This window comes from Solanum verrucosum, unplaced genomic scaffold (genome assembly GCF_900185275.1).
Source record: "Solanum verrucosum unplaced genomic scaffold, falcon-dt-bn FXZP01000040.1, whole genome shotgun sequence".
In the NCBI taxonomy this organism is placed as follows: Eukaryota; Viridiplantae; Streptophyta; class Magnoliopsida; order Solanales; family Solanaceae; genus Solanum; species Solanum verrucosum.
This window is the reverse complement of record NW_026020323.1, coordinates 661,821-681,387: the sequence shown is the minus strand read 5'-3', so window position 1 is coordinate 681,387 and position 19,567 is coordinate 661,821. Positions and strand designations below refer to the sequence as shown.

At 29.5% G+C, this 19,567-nt stretch overlaps 1 protein-coding gene across 1 annotated transcript; it reads right to left on the bottom strand.

The window, feature by feature from the left end:
* Positions 1 to 17,725: 17,725 nt before the first annotated feature.
* LOC125835478 (uncharacterized) lies at positions 17,726 to 18,721 on the bottom strand. Its single transcript, XM_049514611.1, has 3 exons — positions 18,646 to 18,721; positions 18,363 to 18,568; positions 17,726 to 18,250 (listed from the first exon to the last, which is right to left on the bottom strand). The coding sequence occupies exons 1-3, from the start codon at positions 18,719 to 18,721 to the stop codon at positions 17,726 to 17,728; spliced, it is 807 nt and encodes a 268-aa protein (XP_049370568.1).
* Between the last annotated feature and the right edge of the window lie 846 nt (positions 18,722 to 19,567).

The following is a 19,567-nucleotide window of genomic DNA, read 5'->3' as shown; positions in this document are numbered from 1 at the left end:
GTGAACGTTTAATAGGCTTCCCAATTAATATCGTCTCGTGGAAGTGTCCTTGTGTAATTTATTTTCTGTTATTAGTAACATACAACAAAGTATATAGTTATTATTTGTTACAAAAGGTATATGCAAGTGTACACGGTCTCCAAGAAATACAATGATTTGAAGTAGTCAGATATTGATCCCATGGCAACTTGATTTTACAGTTTATCAAATTCAATTGGAGTAATATATATTATCAATAAATCATGCAAGTGTTTTCATGACCACAAGTCTTGTTTTTGTTTTATAAGTTAGCTATTGCAAAAAAATAAACTAATTAATTACTCTATTTTTAAACTAGCTAATGTTGAGACGTATATATATATATGTAAAGCTAAATGTGAAAACGATGATGTGGCACCTCTTAGAAATCAGAATTCCTATTCATCTATTATCTCAAATATTTAAATTATTTTCTCATACTAAATACAATATGCTTTATTATATTATATTTAATGTGTATAGCATTAATTGCATCGCCGTAATGTAAAGACAATCATCCTTCATGAAAATAAAGGTTTAATTACAAATCGCCATAATGAAAAGAAAATTATCCTTTATTTTCAATAAAGGTTTAATTACAATTTAATAATAATTAAGGAAAGAGAAATATATACGGTAGTTGGGAATTGAAAGAGAATTACGATTTCAGAAAAATATTATTCCATTATCCTAATTCAAAACTTTTGCTCTTTTCCATGATATATTAAAAAGTATAACTCACCCGATAAAAGACTCTTTATTTTTCTTTAAATGAATTCTTTAAGTTACAACATTATATTATTAATTCTCTGTTACTTAATTATAGAATTCGAAAGTTTTGCACTATTAAGATTTAAACACAACTACTCCAATATAAATAGGCCTACAATATGCATTCACTTCTCACCTTTACATGAAACAAATTTAAACTTTTTGCAAGAAGTAGGTAGGATAGAAAGAATGAGGCCAAAAAGATAAGGCCATAACAATTCAAAATTATTTTGTAAGCTCGAAGCATTAGCACCGGAGCAGTCTTGTGCTCATGTAATAATGTTTGATCAACAATACATTATACAAAAATATTTCATGATACATTTCAAAATATTTTCGCTAAGCGTATAATATTTCATTTATATTCGAGTGTGAGAAGAAGAAGAAAGAAGCAGGAATCGGAACTTTTGAAGAAGTTTTTAGCCTTAATCTACAATTAATTTGATTTTTTTTCAATTCCATGTAGCTATTTTTCTTCTTGTATGTTGTCCATCTTTGACCTATTGAAATATTTTAAATTTATATGAGATTTCGATATTGGGGTATTTTTTGCATACAATTAGGAATTGACAAAATGAGAAGTACAAGGAGTAGTACGAGGGAAAAAAAACACTATAACAAACAAAGAGAAATAAGGAAAATATAAACATAGAGTTGTCAAGAAAAAAAGTATGAAAAAAAATGGATCCATGTAATGTCGAAATTAAAGTATAATTTTTAAATAATAATTCATTCATTTTGTTTCATAAATAGTCATCTATAGCTTGTTCCATAAATAGTCATTATAGTTTGTTCCATATATACTCTTCCTAAATTTATAGAGAATAATGATAATTATTTAAATGGAGTGATTTTTTTTAGAAGGCGGGATATTTTGAAATATTACATGGAGAAATAGAAAGGAAATTAACTCTAATTTAAGAGGATGTTTTGGAAATTATGGTTGTTATTAGGAAAAGCTCATAATTAACGTGTGAGGATGAAGGAAAAAGAAATAAAAATAGAAAAAAAACACAAAGGAAAAACTAAGGAATTCCAAAGATTTGAATTTGATTGTATCATTTTACTTTATTTTTAGTTTTCTATTTTTCATTCTTACTTCACTTTTATATCATAAATTCATATAAAAAAATTTAAAAATGACTGTATGCAAATATTTAGTTCTTTTTATAAAATAATTTGAATTTTTTTTGTTATAATTATAAAAAAATCAGTCCTTTTTATGCATTCAACCACATAAATTTTGCGATGCTTCCAAAATAACAAAAAGACTCAAATTCGCAATCTTTAGATAAAGATGAGAAGAATTGAAATCTCATCACAATTATATTTAATAACTTATGTGCTTTGATTTAAAAAAAAATCAGCAATCTCTTAGTTATATTAGTCACACTTTTTTTTCTTCCTTAACCATTTCTATTGAGTCTTAGTTTTTTAGTTATTTATATGGAAGGTACATTTTTCTTTTTTCCCCATATTTTTGCTAATTCTTTACATTTTATATTTTCTCTATTCATGTGTTGTATCAAAAAGAGTTGCTTTTTTAATTATCTTAATTACACTTTTTATTTGGTCATGATCAATAGTTTTAAAGAAAAATACTTATACAAATGTAAAGATATATGTTCTTTCCTTTTTTTTTTTGCCTTACATGAGTTTTATAATACATAATTGATAAGAAATTTAAAGGTGAAATTATTTATGGGACAGAAATGCTTATATACTACGTATATCGTGAAATACTTTTTGGGCAAAAAACTTAAGTATACAATTTAATAACTTTAATTATACGAATATAGCAATACTTTTTTTTTCAATTGAATAGCAATATTTATTTTTTCAAAACTGAAATTCTTATTAAAATAAAAAATAAAAAAACGTTTACCAAGTCACCCACAATTATCCATATCCCTTAAATTTCTTCAATTATTTTACCTTCTCTGATTTACTCCAATTTGTTATATAGCATATCCCATAAAGAAAGGTTTCCTACAAAAATAAAACTTCTGTTCCAAACTAAGATCGACGATCAAATATGCAGACCAATAATTTTTTCAATTCTAATTCATCACAGTGGGCGTTGGGACTCATCAGGTAATCTTTTTGGTAGTAATTTCTTTGATTTTGTCGAATTTGGTGGAATATACATTCTTAAGATTTTGGTTAATGTTCAGGTGCAACAGTAAAAGGTATAACTATTAAATAGATATTAAGATTTAGCAATTGTTTGTGGAATATTAATGGGATTTTCACATAATCTGCGTTTTAATTATTTTTGGTATTTATTTGTTGTTTTATATTAACGATTTTGGTGTAATACAACAACATCATATGATTTTGGTTGTAATCTGATGAGCCGAATAAGTTTTCTTTAAAAAAAATTAGGTTAAATTGATTAAAGCACCAAGTTAATATAAAATCATTAATTAAGTGGTTTAATTGATATGTTGTATGCCGAATATTAACAAATTTTATCAATAGTTTCTTTTGGTATGTGATATTGTGTATACATACCAACTTCAAGTTAAATTTCACGTACATATTTTTGTGTATTTAGTTGTATTATTTGGTATATAAAATATATCTTCCAAAAATAATATTGGTTAATTTTTTGGTGTATTTTATTTATCTAAATTGGTGTAGATAATAATTTGAAAATTGGTCATATGTGATCTAGTACTTAATCTGGTATATTTATTTCTATAAATTGGTGGTAAATTAATACTCTGATAAATGTGTTGGTGTATTTTTGGGTTAAATGTCAGATTACTTTTGGTACGTCGATTGGTGTGATACATTGTATGATTTAACTGATTGTGTGAATTACCACAAATTGGTTTAGGTATGTGATGTGGTATTTATGCTGATATATTTGTTTCTAGTAATGACACCAAATTAATACTATGATGTATGAGTTGGTGTATTTATTAGTGTAATAAATTATTTGGTGTAATTGATGGTGAAAACTTTGGTGCATATTTTGGGCAATTACTAAAATATATCGATAACTGTCTTATATACCATCGAATACCAATGTAACTACCAAACTGTTTAAATTGATGAGTGTATAAAATTCATTCTGCAATTTTTTTAAAATTTATTAATAATTTGAAATTTTCTACAAGTAATTACATGGATTACGAAATTGAAGGAGTGATGTATGATGCAAACACCAAATACGAAGGTTTGATTACTACTATATCTTCACAATTGGGTGTGGACACGACCATTTATCATTTGGAACTCAAGTATTTCGTGATTGGTCCATCACCACCAATAAAGATTCATAACGATATGGGTGTATATAATTCCAGCCTAAAACAGAAATAATTTTAGTGAAACTACTTAATGAGAAAATTTTGGTTACCAAAAATAATAGACTATATGTTAATGTAAAACGTTGATTAACAATCTCTCTCTCTCTCTATATATATATATATATATATATATAATGTGATACTTCTCTATGATCTTCATTCCAATTTTTCCTTTTTCTCTTTTTTTTTGGCCTTTTTTATATTTAAAATATTTAATTTATTGTGAAAGTATTATTTAATTTATTATAAATAAATATTATATTAATGATGGAACATTTATGTATATCAAAGACTCTTCACATGTCAAATATTTTTTTATTTTTATATTATATAAAAAAGAAAAATGGCAATTACTACTCCTCCATTTATTTTATTTTTAATGTACAAAATTGAATGTCTAAAAATTTACTAGTCCACTCAATTCCCATAATTTGAAAAATTAAAAGTCTCATCAGTTTTTTTTTGTTTTTGCCTTGTGAGTATTTTCTTATTATATAAAAAAGAAAATGACAATTTATATATATATATATATATATAAGCTAAATGTAGACAAGGTGATGTGGCACTTATCTATGGCCTTCATTCCTATTTATCTTTTTTCTCCATTTTTTTTGGGCATTTGTTAGTTTTTCTCCTCATTTTTAATGTAGTTAATATTTATATAATTGTTGAATAATTAATGTTTTATTGTAAATATGTTATATTAATGTAGATGTCCATAATTTCAAGATGTAATTGCACCATTATGTGAATAAACTCACACCTCCACCATCCCCTCTTTTATCTTCCACACCCCTTAATCCTCCTCACATTCTCAAGAATTAATGTCATGTTTATTATTATCTCTTTATATGTCTTTATGTAACAATATAAATAGAGGTCTTGAGGATTATGTTATGCACTTGAAGATTTGAGAAACACTTGAATATACTCAGAAGAATAAGAAAACTCTTCTATCTTATCTCTCTACATTTTTGTCTACTTTCTTACTTATATTATTACTTCTTTAGATCAATTTGAAATATGTTTTGATTAATTCTTGAATAGCCATATCTAATTGCATTTACCTTCTAGACTAGAAAAAGATGTATTAATACTTTGTAATTGTTCAATGTAATTAGATACGATGAAAATTCATTGTCTCCCAATAGATATGTGATTTTTTACAAACGAATTCAAAGAGACAAAATCTACGTGAAGACTTCTGCTATTAAATATTATTTTGGTTATGAAGCTGCATTTTCAAGGTAATAATTTGTCCAATTCTTTCTTTTTTGATTATTTTAGTAGTATAAATATGCAATACTGTGAAAAATGTTTCGGAGTTTCGAAAATATAATACTTTTCAAGTACTTTATTTTTTATTTCCTATTTCAGTTTGTCTTTGATTCATTTAGTTAAAGAAAGAATTGACAATGGTTAAATTATCTTAATGTCCAATGTGATGGACAGGAAAAGTAAACCTCCACTAAGGGTGTGTTTGGTATTTTCCTAGAAAATGTTTTCCTGGAAAACAAGTTGATTTTTGACTTACTTTCTCATGTTTGGTTGGTGAGTAGAAAATATTTTCTGGAAAAGTTTTTAGTGTTTGATTTATGAATGAAAAATATCTTTTATTTTTACTAGAGTAGAAAACAATTTTTGAAATTGAAAATATTTTTAAAAAATAAACTTAAATTTTTTGGGGGGTTGGGGTGGGGAGGCGTGGTAGGGGGTGAGGGGGGGTCGAGGATAGGGGTGAAAAACTGAAATTTTGAAGTTGAAAATATTTTTAAAAAACAAACTTAATTTTTTTTGGAGGGGTGGGGGCTGGTGGGGGGTGAGTGGGGGGGTCGAGGTTGGGTGAAAAAATAAAATTTTGAAGTTGAAAATATTTTTTAAAAACAAACTTAAAATTATTTTTTTGGGGGTGGGGGGGCTTGGTAGGGGTGAAAAAATGAAATTTTGAAATTGAAAATATTTTTGAAAAACAAACTTAAAATTATTTTTTGGGGGTGGTGAGGGGGCTGGTAGGGGGGTGGGTGGGTGGGGGTCGAGGGTAGGGGTGAAAAAATGAAATTTTGAAATTGAAAATATTTTTTAAAAGCAAACTTAAAATTATTATTTTTTGGGGGTGGGTGGGTGGGAGGTCGAGGGAAGGGGTGAAAAATTAAAATTTGAAATTGAAAATATTTTTTAAAAACAAACTTAAATTTTTTTTGGAGGGTGAGGGGGTCAAGGGTAGGGTGAAAAACTGAAATTTTGAAGTTGAAAATATTTTTTAAAAACAAACTTAAATTTTTATTGGGGGGGGGGGGGTTAGGAGGTGGGTGGGGGGGGGGTCGAGGGTAGGGTGAAAAAAATGAAATTTTGAAGTTGAAAATATTTATTAAAAACAAACTTAATTTTTTTTGGGGTAGGGATGGCGAGTAGGGGGTGGGTGAGTTGGAGGGGGGGGGGTGAGTAGGGGGTGATCGAGGATCGGGATGAAAAAATAAAAATTTGATGTTGAAAATATTTTTTAAAAATAAACTTAAATTTTTTTCTTTTTGAAGGGGGTTCGGGGGTTGATAGGGGAGCAGATGGGAGGAGCGAGGGTAGTGGGTGGGGGGGAAAAAATAAAAAATTGAAATTAGAAATATCTTTTAAAAACTATTTTTAATATATTTTTGGGAGGGGGTGGGGGTAGGGGTGAGGGTGGGGTAAAAAAATTAAATTTAAAAACAAGCTTTAAAATTATTTTATTTTTTTTGGGGGGGGGGGGGGGGGGGGGTTGACGGGCTGGTTTGAGGGTAGAGACAAAATAAATTGATTTTTTCAACAAAAAAATAATTGTAATTTGAAGTTGAAAGAGAGTTTTGGAAAATGTTTTCCTAAAGTTTTGAAAGGAAGTCATTTTCCTTAAATTTGAGAAAAATGAATTGATTTGGAAAACATTTAACCCAACCAAACATGAGAAAATTGGAAAACATTTTTCATACCAAACACACCCTAAGTCACTAAGGTATAAAAAACATTTTATTCTTTGCCTTTTTTTTCTTTTATTCAATATAAATGCATAATTATTTTATACTTTTAATTTAAGATTTTGATATGTATTTATACTTCCGAATGCAATAACTTTGAGTAGGTGATTATTTCCTATGTTGAATTGAGACTTTGATGTGTGAGTTTTCATCATGCAATAACTTTTGTATGCTCTTCCTTTGCCTTTATTTTTTTTCTTAAGTAATTTCTTTGTAATTTTTCATGATCTATAATTATTTTTCATCAATTCTTTTGACTTTATAAATTTTCATCAAATGATATGAGTGATATAAATTTATATTATATTAATCTCATAGTGTCTTTTTCTAAAAAAAAAATTTGATTTCTTTCCATGTGTTCTTTCATAATACTTAAAAATATTTTTTTTCAATAAAAAAACTTAATTTTTTCATTCGATTTTCAAAAAGAGGAAGAAAAAAACCTAACAATACAAACAAATAATAATCAAAAAACGAATAATTTCAACAAGAAAAAATAATTATCAAGACAAAATAATGACAACTCTACCACCATCCAAATCATCATGATCTTAAAGCTTGACTTGTATTAGAAAGGTTATGCCAACACATTTTTAGTTAATTAATAAGGCATTAGAAAGGCTATGCCAACACATTCTTAATTAATTAATAAGGCATTAGAAAGGCTATGCCAACACATTCTTAATTAATATTTGAAAAGGTTCAAATATACCCTTCATTTACCTATTGGGTTAAAAATACCCCTCAGTTCACCTTTTTGGTCCATTTTTACCCTTAAAACTAACACCCTTTTATTTTTTAATTATTTTTATTAATGTTTATTATGTGGCATCTTCCTATTGGATAAAACTAAATTCCAACCCATTAGATTTTCCTCTGCCCACTGACCCATATCCATAGCCCATAACCCAAAACCCAATTTAAAACCCATTAAAAATAAAGGATATATTAACCTCTCTTTCTCCATTAATCCTAATAGCTTCTTGCAGGAATGAAAATTGTGTACCAAAAAAATTTACATGAAAAACAATATACTACACTTAATATCAATGATCACCCACATGCCCTGCTACATAATTAATCAATTGATAAAAAAAAGATTAGCTAACAACTGTATTTGGGCATAATATTATGATAGTTTACTTTCTCCCAGCACCACGGACCACCAAGAACACCACAACATCTTTTAAAAAATTGACAGAGACGTGGATTGCTGATACGTAGTTTTTAAGAAAGAAACATATACATCAAATTAAGGTGCTTCATTCTTTAACTTGGTCCTGAAATAGCTTCTTCTTTTTTTCACAATCTTCCAAAGACAAAATAAGTTGTTATTTCTTAGAAGAGTTATCATAAAGTCACCTTGAAACATTATCATTACAGAAAAGTTAGAAAAATACACAAAAATCAATCCTATTCAACTTCAAGCTTTCACACAGCAGTTGAAGTAGCTGAAAATGCTTCTTCTTGTAGTTGACGGGTGGTTCTGAAATAGCTTTAGTGAGAAAGAGAGATGTTTCTTTTCAATTGAGTTTGGGTCATGGGGCAATAGATATGGGTCGGGGCGGATGAAGGAAAATTTAATGGGTTAGAATTTAGTTTTATCCAATTAGAAGATGCCACGTAATAAATAATAATTAAAATAATTAAAAAATAAAAGGGTGTTAGTTTTAAGGGTAAAAATGGACCAAAAAGATAAACTGAGGGGCATTTTTAACCCAATAGGTGGATGAGGGATATATTTGAACCTTTTCAAATAGTTCAAGGGTATTTTTGGCCCTTTTTCGATTAATTAATAAGGTCAAACATACGCATTGACAATTTTTAGATATTTTTAAGTTAAACACATAATTTTATATAGATAGGAATAGACAAGATGATATAATACCTCTTTATGAAATAAAATATTATTTGCACCCTTTTTTCATTTAACACTTTAATTGTGAAATAAATTGGACACATAATAAAAAAAAATTGAAGATTGAAAACATAATTTAATATTCATTCAAAAACATTGGTACTTAATATTTATAATAGAATGTTCAATGTAAATTTACAAGGAATACGAGAAAATGGGTGAGGTGAAAAGATTGTAACTTGTATGAACTTGCAATGTTAATTGAAATTCAATAAATATGTTAACATAAATTTATGTTAAGAAAATGTAATAAATGGTCTTATGAAGTGACTTTTGAATTTTTATAGCGTCTCTTTTTTCTCATGTTTGTTATGATTTTTTTCAATATGATAATTCAATTCAATTTATTTTATTAATACGTCATACAATTCCTATACTAATTTGGATTATTAGCTTATATACCAAGTTGATGAAGTATAATATTTTTTTCGTTGTCTTTTCTAAAAAAATTCAAATAGATTGAACATATTATTTTCGTTATAGTATTACTTTGTGTATTATAAGTATTGAAAATTTAAAAAACTTTATAACGTAATCAAAGAATTTGAGCATCGCTATATTTACACCTACACTCAAATGAATAGCAACATTTCATGAAACATCTTCAATTCATAAATTCAAAATATTAGAGTGGTGAGTATGAGTAGAAAACTGATGAAAGTTTTTTTAGTTTATATTCGTTTTTGAGTGATATAATAAAGTACATTTTTTTGAGAAATTTTTTATATCATGTTTTCATTTAATTATTTCTTGAGTACCAAAGACTAAATATATATAAATAACCTGGGCGGACAAATATATAATCAAAGGTCTGTCCAAAAAGCTATTTTTATACATAATTTTTTTTCATATTTGTTTAAAACAAAATATAAATAAAGTTCAATTCAAATTTTCATGGTCAAATTAATATTCAAATAAAGTAAAAAATTTCAAATTCTTTTAATTTATAATTTCTTATGACCAAACAGGTGGTGTAATTTTTTTTTATTTCACACGAAGCGCGGATAAGTTCCCTCGTTATAAAATATGCCCAGATATTGGTAAAAATATAGGAATAATGAATAAAGGTGTGTTAATATACTGGTTTGATCTGGAACCAATATATGATAAAATAGTCACGAAATTGATAAACATATAGGCACGTAATAATGGTTGTGTGTAGGGGTGTTCACGATTTGGATAAAAACCGATTCAAACCGAAAAATCAAACCAAACCGATTAAATGAATCGATTTTATTTAGGGTTTGGTTTGGTTTGATTTCAGATTTTTAAAAAGTCGATAGTATTTGGTTTGGTTATAGTTTTATTCGAAAAAAACCAAAGAAATAATTGAACCAAACCGATAAATAATACACATAAATTTTATTATTATACATACATAATATACTATTTTATAAACAATTTTAAAAATCTTATATATGTATTCATCAAAATGTATTTATAATTTACTTATGAAAGTAAAAATGTCCAAGGTAAGAACTTCTATCTTATTGGTTTCATGTATATGAGTGTCTATGACAATTCTTTGTGGCACTAAAAATGTCAATGTCTCTTCCTTCTAGGACAAAACTAGTGAATTTTGAAGCTTTATTCATAGTAAATTCAATGATAGAAAGTTTTATAATGTCAGTCATTATAACTATTTTTCATTTTGAATGGATTATTGTAACTATTTTCACGTTTTGAATAAATTATTTCTTTTAATTTTATGTATATGGTTAATAACCGAATAACCAAACCAAACCGAACCGAAACTGATAACAACCAAACCGATAAATATTTATTATATTAGGTTTGGTTTGGTTTTGATAATTTTAAAACTGATTAAGTTGGTTTGGTTTTGGTTTTGACCAATAACCGACCCAAACCAACCCATGAACACCCCTAGTTGTGTGTAGAAATCATATGTTTACTTTATATACCAACATAAAACAATAAATTGAAAAGAAACTAGTATAGGTTAAAATCATGGTTTGAATGATAGCAGAAAAAACACACTCCATTAATGTGAAAAAATTGGTTTACTTGAACTAAAAACTACACAAAACTTGATAAACGTAATGATATATATACCAAACTAAACATTGCATGAAATCAAATTGCACACATAAAAAAGATTTGGTAATGCTAAAATCAATTGTCATAATACTGGTTGTATAAAGTAATTCAAATGTTTGAGTTATATACCAAACTATAACATATATTGTAAAAAAATTATAAAAGGTTAATATTTTGATTTGGACTGCTGCCATAATTACCACATTCTGTTCATGTAAAAAATTGATTTATATATGGTAAAAACAAGGCACAAATCATGATAATGCACTGGTATACATACCACAGTAAAACAATGCCAGCAATAAAATAGTCAATCAAAAGTTGAAATTGCTATAGTTACTCCCTTCAGGAAATTCTTATCCTCTCGCATTTTGATGCTTCAAGGATCTGAAATAAATTACATCAACAAGTTCAGTTTAATCCTCATTCCATAACAAAAACAAAACAAAGGGAAATCTCAATGAAGCCCCACAAGAAAGCTAGCACTTAAAAGAAGATAAATTTTCAATCTTAATCACTGAAAGTAGAATTTCTCTAAATACAATAAAAATCAATTCTAAGGTCACACTGATATACCGTGAGTTTACGGTATTTCTAATACATTTCACTTACAAGTTGTGTGTGTCTAGAGCCTTTTTATATTGGTTTTTATGTGTTTTATCATGTTTTGCAGGAAAGGTGTTCAGGCGCGGAAGTTTAGAGACAGCTGAAGGAAATGCAGAAAAAGGCATCCACGGAGGTCATCTACGGACCGTAGGTCCATTCACGGTCCGTAGGTGATGACCGTAGATCAGCAGGCATAGTGTTGAGGACAAATCAGGGAAATCTGACCAAGTGTGAAACCACGGTGCCCATTGACGGTCCGTAGATTAATCTACGGACCGTACTGTTGATCCGTAGAGTGAGACTGCGAGGGTTCCAGTACCTGATTTTTGAAGATTCTAAGTATGGAGCTACGGAAGGGATTGACGGATCATAGGTCGATCTACGGTCCGTGCTGCTGGTCCGTCGTTTGCTTTAGAGAAGCTGATTGTTGGATGTTGAAATATTTTCTAAGTCCCGAGTGACGGAAGGGACTTACGGACCGTAGATCCATCGACGGTCCGTAAGTCAGTCTCGTGGATCGAAGACGCGTACCTGAACAAAACTTTCCTTAATTTGTTTCCTTTTTTATTTAGGATTTGTTTTCTATAAATAGGACATGTAAACCTCGTTTTTGGGGGTTAGACACTATTATTCTATTTTTGCTTTGTAACTTTGGAGATTAATTTGCAACCCTAGCAATTATTGATTTCCCAAGTTCGTTTTGAAGATTTTGGCTTTGCAATTCAAGTTAATTTTCTGGGTTTATTATTCTCTTTACGTAAGTTCATCATTTCTTCATCTACAATTATGAATTGTGTTCTTGCCAATATGAGTAACTAAATCCACAACTAGGGTTGTGGGAACCATGATTGAATAACAAAGTATGAATAGTAAATAAGCAATTCTTGACTAGTATTTTGCATGCATTGATAATTCTTTCGTTTAGAAGTCTTTTTAACGGTGGCCAACGTTAGAACTCGCCTTGTTACTACTTGCCGGACCAAGGAGGTAATTAACAAGAAAAGAATTATCAACATAGATTTAGTGTGATACTATCTAATAGGCTAGTGTCGATTGGTGCGAAGTAATAACTAAGCCAAACATCGATTATGATGTCTAATATGAGGTAAAGGTAAGGGTTAGTAAATTATACACACGTAGCCGGACCAAGGTGTGGGGTGAAATTCTCTAGATGTCAGACCAAGGATTTAGAGATACCTAACTTATCACTTTGCATGTAATACACTAGAAAAGGATTGTTATTACTAGGATTACTGCGTTATGAGATTATGGGGAACACGTATACCCTAGTTATTTCTCTTATCTTGATAACAACCAAAGTTGAGTTTAATTATTGACTACTTATTAAGTTCTTACTATTTGTTTCACACAAGCACAACCCCCCTTTTTATTACCTGTTTCTGGAAATAATTTGACTAATCGAATATAATTGTTGGTTAAGTAAAGTCTAAACCATTTTCCTCGTTGGATCAATCTCAACCTACAAGTTGGGTTCTTTACTTGATAACGATCGCTTATGCTTCTGAAAGGAGGTGTAATTTGAGCGTATCACACACATATTTCCACAATCTGAATAAAAAAAAAATAGGACCATCTCTTACTTTTCCTAGCAATCAAACAGAGAAGGGAAAAAGAACTTAACAAAAAAGGCAAAATACAAGAAAAGTATCAACTTCCTTCACTAACACACTGATTTCGAGGAAAAGAAAATACACAAGTAGAAACCAAAAGCAAGAAAGTGACGAAAAACTGAAAATAAAAAAATCACACGAAAACACACAAAACCATCAAAACATATCCAAAACGCAACTAAGATACCATCCAAACGTAAAACAAAGGAATAAAATACATGAAAGTTTGTCTAAATAAGTGAAACTTTTTAGTCCTTCACCCTCCGAATTAACTAACCACCTTGCACAAATGCTTCATATTTACTCACAGTATCAGTCTCAATTTTCCTCTTTCTATATTCCCACAGTAATGCTCCATATCTCAGCCGAAGACTTTCTAAATAAAAAATCGACATAGATATGTCGGTATCTCCACGACACACAAATTCAGCAAAGAAACAGGTATACATACCACAATCACTACAAAAAAGTTAAGACAACCAGCAGATTGAGAACATTATAAGGTAGAAACAATCACAAAAAATAACATAATATACTTACGTTGAAGTGTCGTCTTGTTGAGGGATGTTATCACGCTTGCCATATACCAAAGGATCACCAACAGGCCTTTCCGAATAATGCACATATGTATTCCAGCCAAAATCTTTCCTTATACCATAATAATCAATAGCAACAAATCTCCTTCAAAGATTTTCTCTTTATCATTCGTCTTGGTATCAGCAACCAATTTAGTATTTTTTTTAACTTTGTAGGACGAGGTCAAATCAATAACAATATACTGCTTGATTTTGTTATCAGGCGATTGTGTAAAGGCATTCAACTCATATGAAGGTCTTGAGCTTCCGATGGGCGGACTATCAACACCCATTACTTGTTTATTAAGCTGAGGGCTCTTTTGGGGAGTCTTATCCATCGATGGAGGATTATATATCTGATCAGAGAAGAACTGTGGTGATTTTGGTTGTAAAAGAAGACTTGGAAAGATGGAAGGTTAAAATTTTGTTCTTCAAATGATAATACAAAGAAAGATGGAAGGTTGAAATCTGAAAAGAAAAAGATGGACTGTTTTTACTTGGAACAATGAATACCTAGGTAAGTACACCAACTTTATTGAAAACGTAAAAGGTTTTATCAAAAAAGGAAGCAAATAATTAAGATCACAATAAAACAATCATTAACCCATGGAAAGTAAATATATCATATACATGTAAACGTATATAACTGGACTGTTTAGGAGAGATAAAATAGATAATTATTAAATACCCTAATTATGCTCCACATGAAAAGGCACATAATTAAACACCATAAAAAGATAAAACCGAATAGGAGAGAGAAAATCGGGAAAAAAATACATTTAAATAAAAATTAATAATTATTTTGTTATCTATGTAATTTAAAAACTATTTATGTAATTATATATAAATGTATTGATTTTAGGTTAATTAAAGTCTTAAAGTGTATATTTTTGTAATTTTTCCTATAAATAAATTTAAATATATTTGTTCGCGCGATCAATTTTACTAGTTTAACATAATAGGAGATGATACTCCGGGGTTATGGATATATTAGCAATCATGTGAAGTAATCACTTGACCTGACTCTGATTTTTTATTAAGTTGTTGATCAATGAAAATTATTGAGACTAAGCTCTCTCGAGCTACAATTCAAGTTTTTAAATGAAAATATTACTCAACTTATTATGAAAGTCACTAAAGAACTTTTTGAAACCAGAAGTCAAGGAACTGAACCTAAGTATCACATTAAGGGGTCGTTTGGTAGAGTGTATTAGAAAAAATAATGCATGTATTAGCCTTGTGTATTACTAGTACCTTGTATGGTACTCTTTTCCAATCTATGTATAACTAATGCGTGCCTTAGTTATACACTCTATAGTGTATTAAGGTGTGTATTGCTAATACCATGTATTTCTGGGTATTAGCAATGCAGTGGTTTTAATGCATGCATTAGCATGATTAAAGACCCAATTGCCCTTCAAAACCTCTTTTACATCTTTTCCACCATAATAGTGGAGGGTATCTTTGTAAATTAATTTTTTTATGCAACGCATACTATTTTTTTATGCATCAAATCAAACGATCCATAAAGATAATCTATGTATGATTAAGGAAAGCATAACTAATAAATGCATTGCTAATGCAAGCATTACTAATACACTCTATTAGCTAGGGGTGTACATGACCGGGTTGATTCGGGTTTTTCAAATATCAAACCAAACCATTTGTGTCGGATTTTTAAATCTATAAACCAAACCAAACCAATTAAACTTGGGTTTTTCAACCTCGGGTTTTTTCGGATTTTTTTTGGTTTTTCGATTTTTTTGGGTTTTTCCAATAAAGTATTCATACAAACATATAATTTACTTTTACTTCAAATATTTCTTTAGTCCTATTAAAATACAACTATCTAAGGTGTTTCTTAAGAAGATAACACAAAATATGATATGAGTAATGACACTAAAATAGCCAACAAAAAAAATAATAATAATGAAATTGCGTAAAACAAATATTGCAAATTAACAGGTCATAATGAAAATGATCATAATTTAAAAGTACTAAATCATGCTAAAATAAGTTTAATAAGTATTAGTTACATGACTAAATATTAAAGGAAATTAAAATTAGATTATGTATTTAAATTGTCTAAACCAATGTAAAATCAAAGAACAAATATTCAATATTACTGTCATTCTTGGGGTTGAATTGATTTTCTTTTTGCATTAGTATTAATTTGATTTTGATTTAAGCTTTATTATAATTACCAACATATGTGGACTATAATCTTTATTGAACCATTCGGAATTCTAAGTTTCAAACTTGAAATAATATATTAAAAGATAAAAATTATGTAAAAGTATAAGAAATATTTAAAAATTATATCAAAGTAAATATTTTTTATGTATAAAATAAAATTTTAAAATTATATATATAATGTCGGGTTGGTTTGGTCTCGGGTTGATTTTTTTTAGTTAAAACCAAATCAACTCAAATATAGTCGGGGTTTTTTTTCAATACCAAACCAAGTCAAACCAAACACTAGTCGGGTTTTTTTTCTCGGTTTGCGATTTGATTCGATTTTCGGTTTGGTTTTGTACACCCTTACTATTAGCATTATTCTTATACACTCTACCAAACGACCCGTAAGTCATTTGGAGTAAACCAAACGAGATATCTTATGTGATATAGTTACAAACAAAAAATAGTTCAATGATTTTTCATCATGCTTCGACAAAGTTGAGTTTATTTTTTCTTTTGTAATAAAAAAATAGTTTAGTGGCATTGATAAAATAAAATTCGAGTGACCATCCGTGAAACTAATCCCCCCCTGTGTACTTCAATTATCTCCCAAATTCTATATCTTATTATTAATGGTGGGTCTGAAGACTTGTCTGTAAAAAGGATTTAGATATGGAGATCCTTGATCCCTTTTTCTCATTTTACTAGTTATGGAAGGTTAAAGATGGATCCATAATTCTTGAAACAATTTAAACTAAATATCAGGCTTCACAATTGGCTTGGACAGGACCTGTATAATCTTTATACACACTCATTTTTATGGAAAATACTACAACACAAGGAACCATTACTTTTCCCTTCATAAGCTGGAACAGAGTCACTCTGCCAAGGAAGATGATGGACTTGGCATAAAAATAACCAGGATACAGACATCAAAATCTATAACAAATATCGTATGCTAAAGATAGCCCAGCAGATTATCTATTCTGATGTAAAAACACTTCAGCAAAAGGTGGCTGTAAACACTTTCTAGCATACCATGATTCACATGGATGTTCATGTCAACTACATTCGAAGATTTCCGCTCAGGGAAATAGTGAACTCTAGTAGGAAGATGAAGGAACTAGCAAAACATTACTCAGTCCAACTGTTATGAACAGCAAACTTAAAAGAAAAAAATGCTGACAGGGGATATGATCAAGGAAACAAAATTATATTCATAAAAGTGGTTATAACTACTAAGCATCCAACAACATAGAGATTTGACGAGAAAATTTAATAGTAATCAGAAGAGAGTTTTTTTTCTTGGATCGCTTAGTTAGTAATCATCAGATAGTTGCAAGAACAATACAAGGTTTGAAAGTGTAATAATCCCAAACATATCTATCTACCTAGTAGTAGTCAAGACATTAGATTTACAGCCTCTATTTAATGAAAGAGTTCTGATACCCAAGAGCTTAAAGAATTTCATGCACTCCTGAATCCTTTGAGAAACTTTGACGTTCCCATGTCAGCCTAAAACCTGCAAAACAATGTCATGTTGCAAGAAATTGACATGTTCAAAAATCCACTAATGCGCAAGGGAGATAGAAATCGCACTATTCATTTAAGAACTATCCTCTAAACTTTAGGCTTCCTCTTGCATAAATTAGATGGACTCTTCACAGCTAGTGGTGTTTCCAGATAAATAGTCTGTCCATTTATCAAGTAAAATAAGGCTCACTTTGTAAGGATTAACATAAAGTGCATCACGATACGGCAAGAAGTTAGCATTGCTAATGCCAAGATTCTCAATTTTTTCAACTGAAGTATCATATGAAACCAACAATCCATTGTCCGCTCTCCACAAAATTTGACCATTTTTCCTTGAAGCTATTGGCTTCACCAAGAAATGAGTAACCTGACGCTGACGACCACCATTTAACAACGAGAAAATTTCATCAACAATACCAACATTGAACGTAATGTGGCTGTTGATACTGAATTGTTTCACCCATGATTCTGGATGACCATGCTCTTTCATCCTCCAAATATCAATTGTTCCATCATCATCAAACAAACGATTAGCCAAACAAAGTGACTCCTCTGACACAAAAAGGTTGAACCAATTCGCACTAAACGAAAAACTCACAGCTAAACTACCCGGTACCATCATCTCCCTGAACGTCTCATCCTCCATATCAAACAGAACAATCATGATATGACAAGACACTCCTTGTTTCAATTTAGCAGCCACCCAATGGCAAGCCCCATTCACATAGACTCCCGGTATCCGCTCATTGAGTAATATCTTGCCAAACACCAGTGCTCAACTTATAAACCTTAACATGTGGTGGTACTAGTAAACCACCCATATAATCATCAGTATGTACTATTCTTACCACCTTATAGTCATTACGAACAGAATCATATCCAAACCCAAGAGTATGTTGAAAGGGACCATGTGTCTCAAACGTAAAAATTGATTTGGGAAGTTTTACTGATCGACTTTCTTATAGATGGATTCCAAAGATCCCAATATCGAGACAGATCGTCAGAAAGGCATAAAAGTCCATTACAACTACTGACTTTCAAACGCATCAAATGGCACATCACATTGAACATACTGATCAAAATTTTCATTGTCATAGAATAAAGCATACATTTCTTTTACAGGTTCGTTCTTCGGAGCAATGGCGTACTAGCAAGTAATCATCATCTTTGTTGTTGTTGTTAAGGTGTAGGGAGATAAAATTAGGGCTAGTAATGAGAGAATACCATGATTTGCAGACGCTTGTGCACTGAATGATGGATTTTGTTGGTAATCTTAGAAAAATTTCAATCAATACTTCTTTCTAACCCCAAAACATTACTGAATTCCGATGTGGAAATAAAATGTAAGGTAGTTTTATTATAATATGAATTAAATTGTCTCTAGATTATTTAATGTCTTTGATTTTATTTACACTAAATAGATTGGGATAAAGTTTCCAATTTAACCATGACTTCCTTAAAGGATTATAGGAGGAGAGCTTTCAAAAAGGATATCTTATCATTTTGGTATTTTATCCTAGTACTAGGATACATCCTTTTCATTTTGGTAAATTAATAATTTTCGCAATTGTTATCCCACACTAAGTGTAACATAAATAATTTTGAATTAAATTATTTAATCATATATAGAATAAAATAATCTAATATCTTATTGTTAGATTTTTACTCTTTACTCTACAAACCATAATTTATGTAGTTAACTCATCTACTTAATGAGTGCTTGAGAACACGTGCATAATTTTTTTCCAAAATTTGAGTCGAAAACATAGTAAAAACACTTTATTATGTAGTTTTGAAAGTCTAAATGAAATAACAACAGATTTAAAGGGTTGTTGGAACATGTTGTAGTTGAATATCTAAATGAAATAACTGACAGATTTAAAGGGTTGTCGACGTATTTTGCCAAACTTGTGCTTATAGTGTAGAGAGACACTGATACTTCATTACTCCAAAAAAA

Excerpts from the sequence above, each read along its gene's own strand:
- LOC125835478 (XM_049514611.1), bottom strand. The coding sequence starts at position 18,721 with ATGTATGCTTTATTCTATGACAATGAAAATTTTGATCAGTATGTTCAA. Across the intron at positions 18,569-18,645 it reads GCCATTTGATGCGTTTGAAA|AAAGTCGATCAGTAAAACTT; the intron begins GTCAGTAGTTGT and ends TCCATCTATAAG. Across the intron at positions 18,251-18,362 it reads CTGGTGTTTGGCAAGATATT|GATGAGACGTTCAGGGAGAT; the intron begins ACTCAATGAGCG and ends TTTGATATGGAG.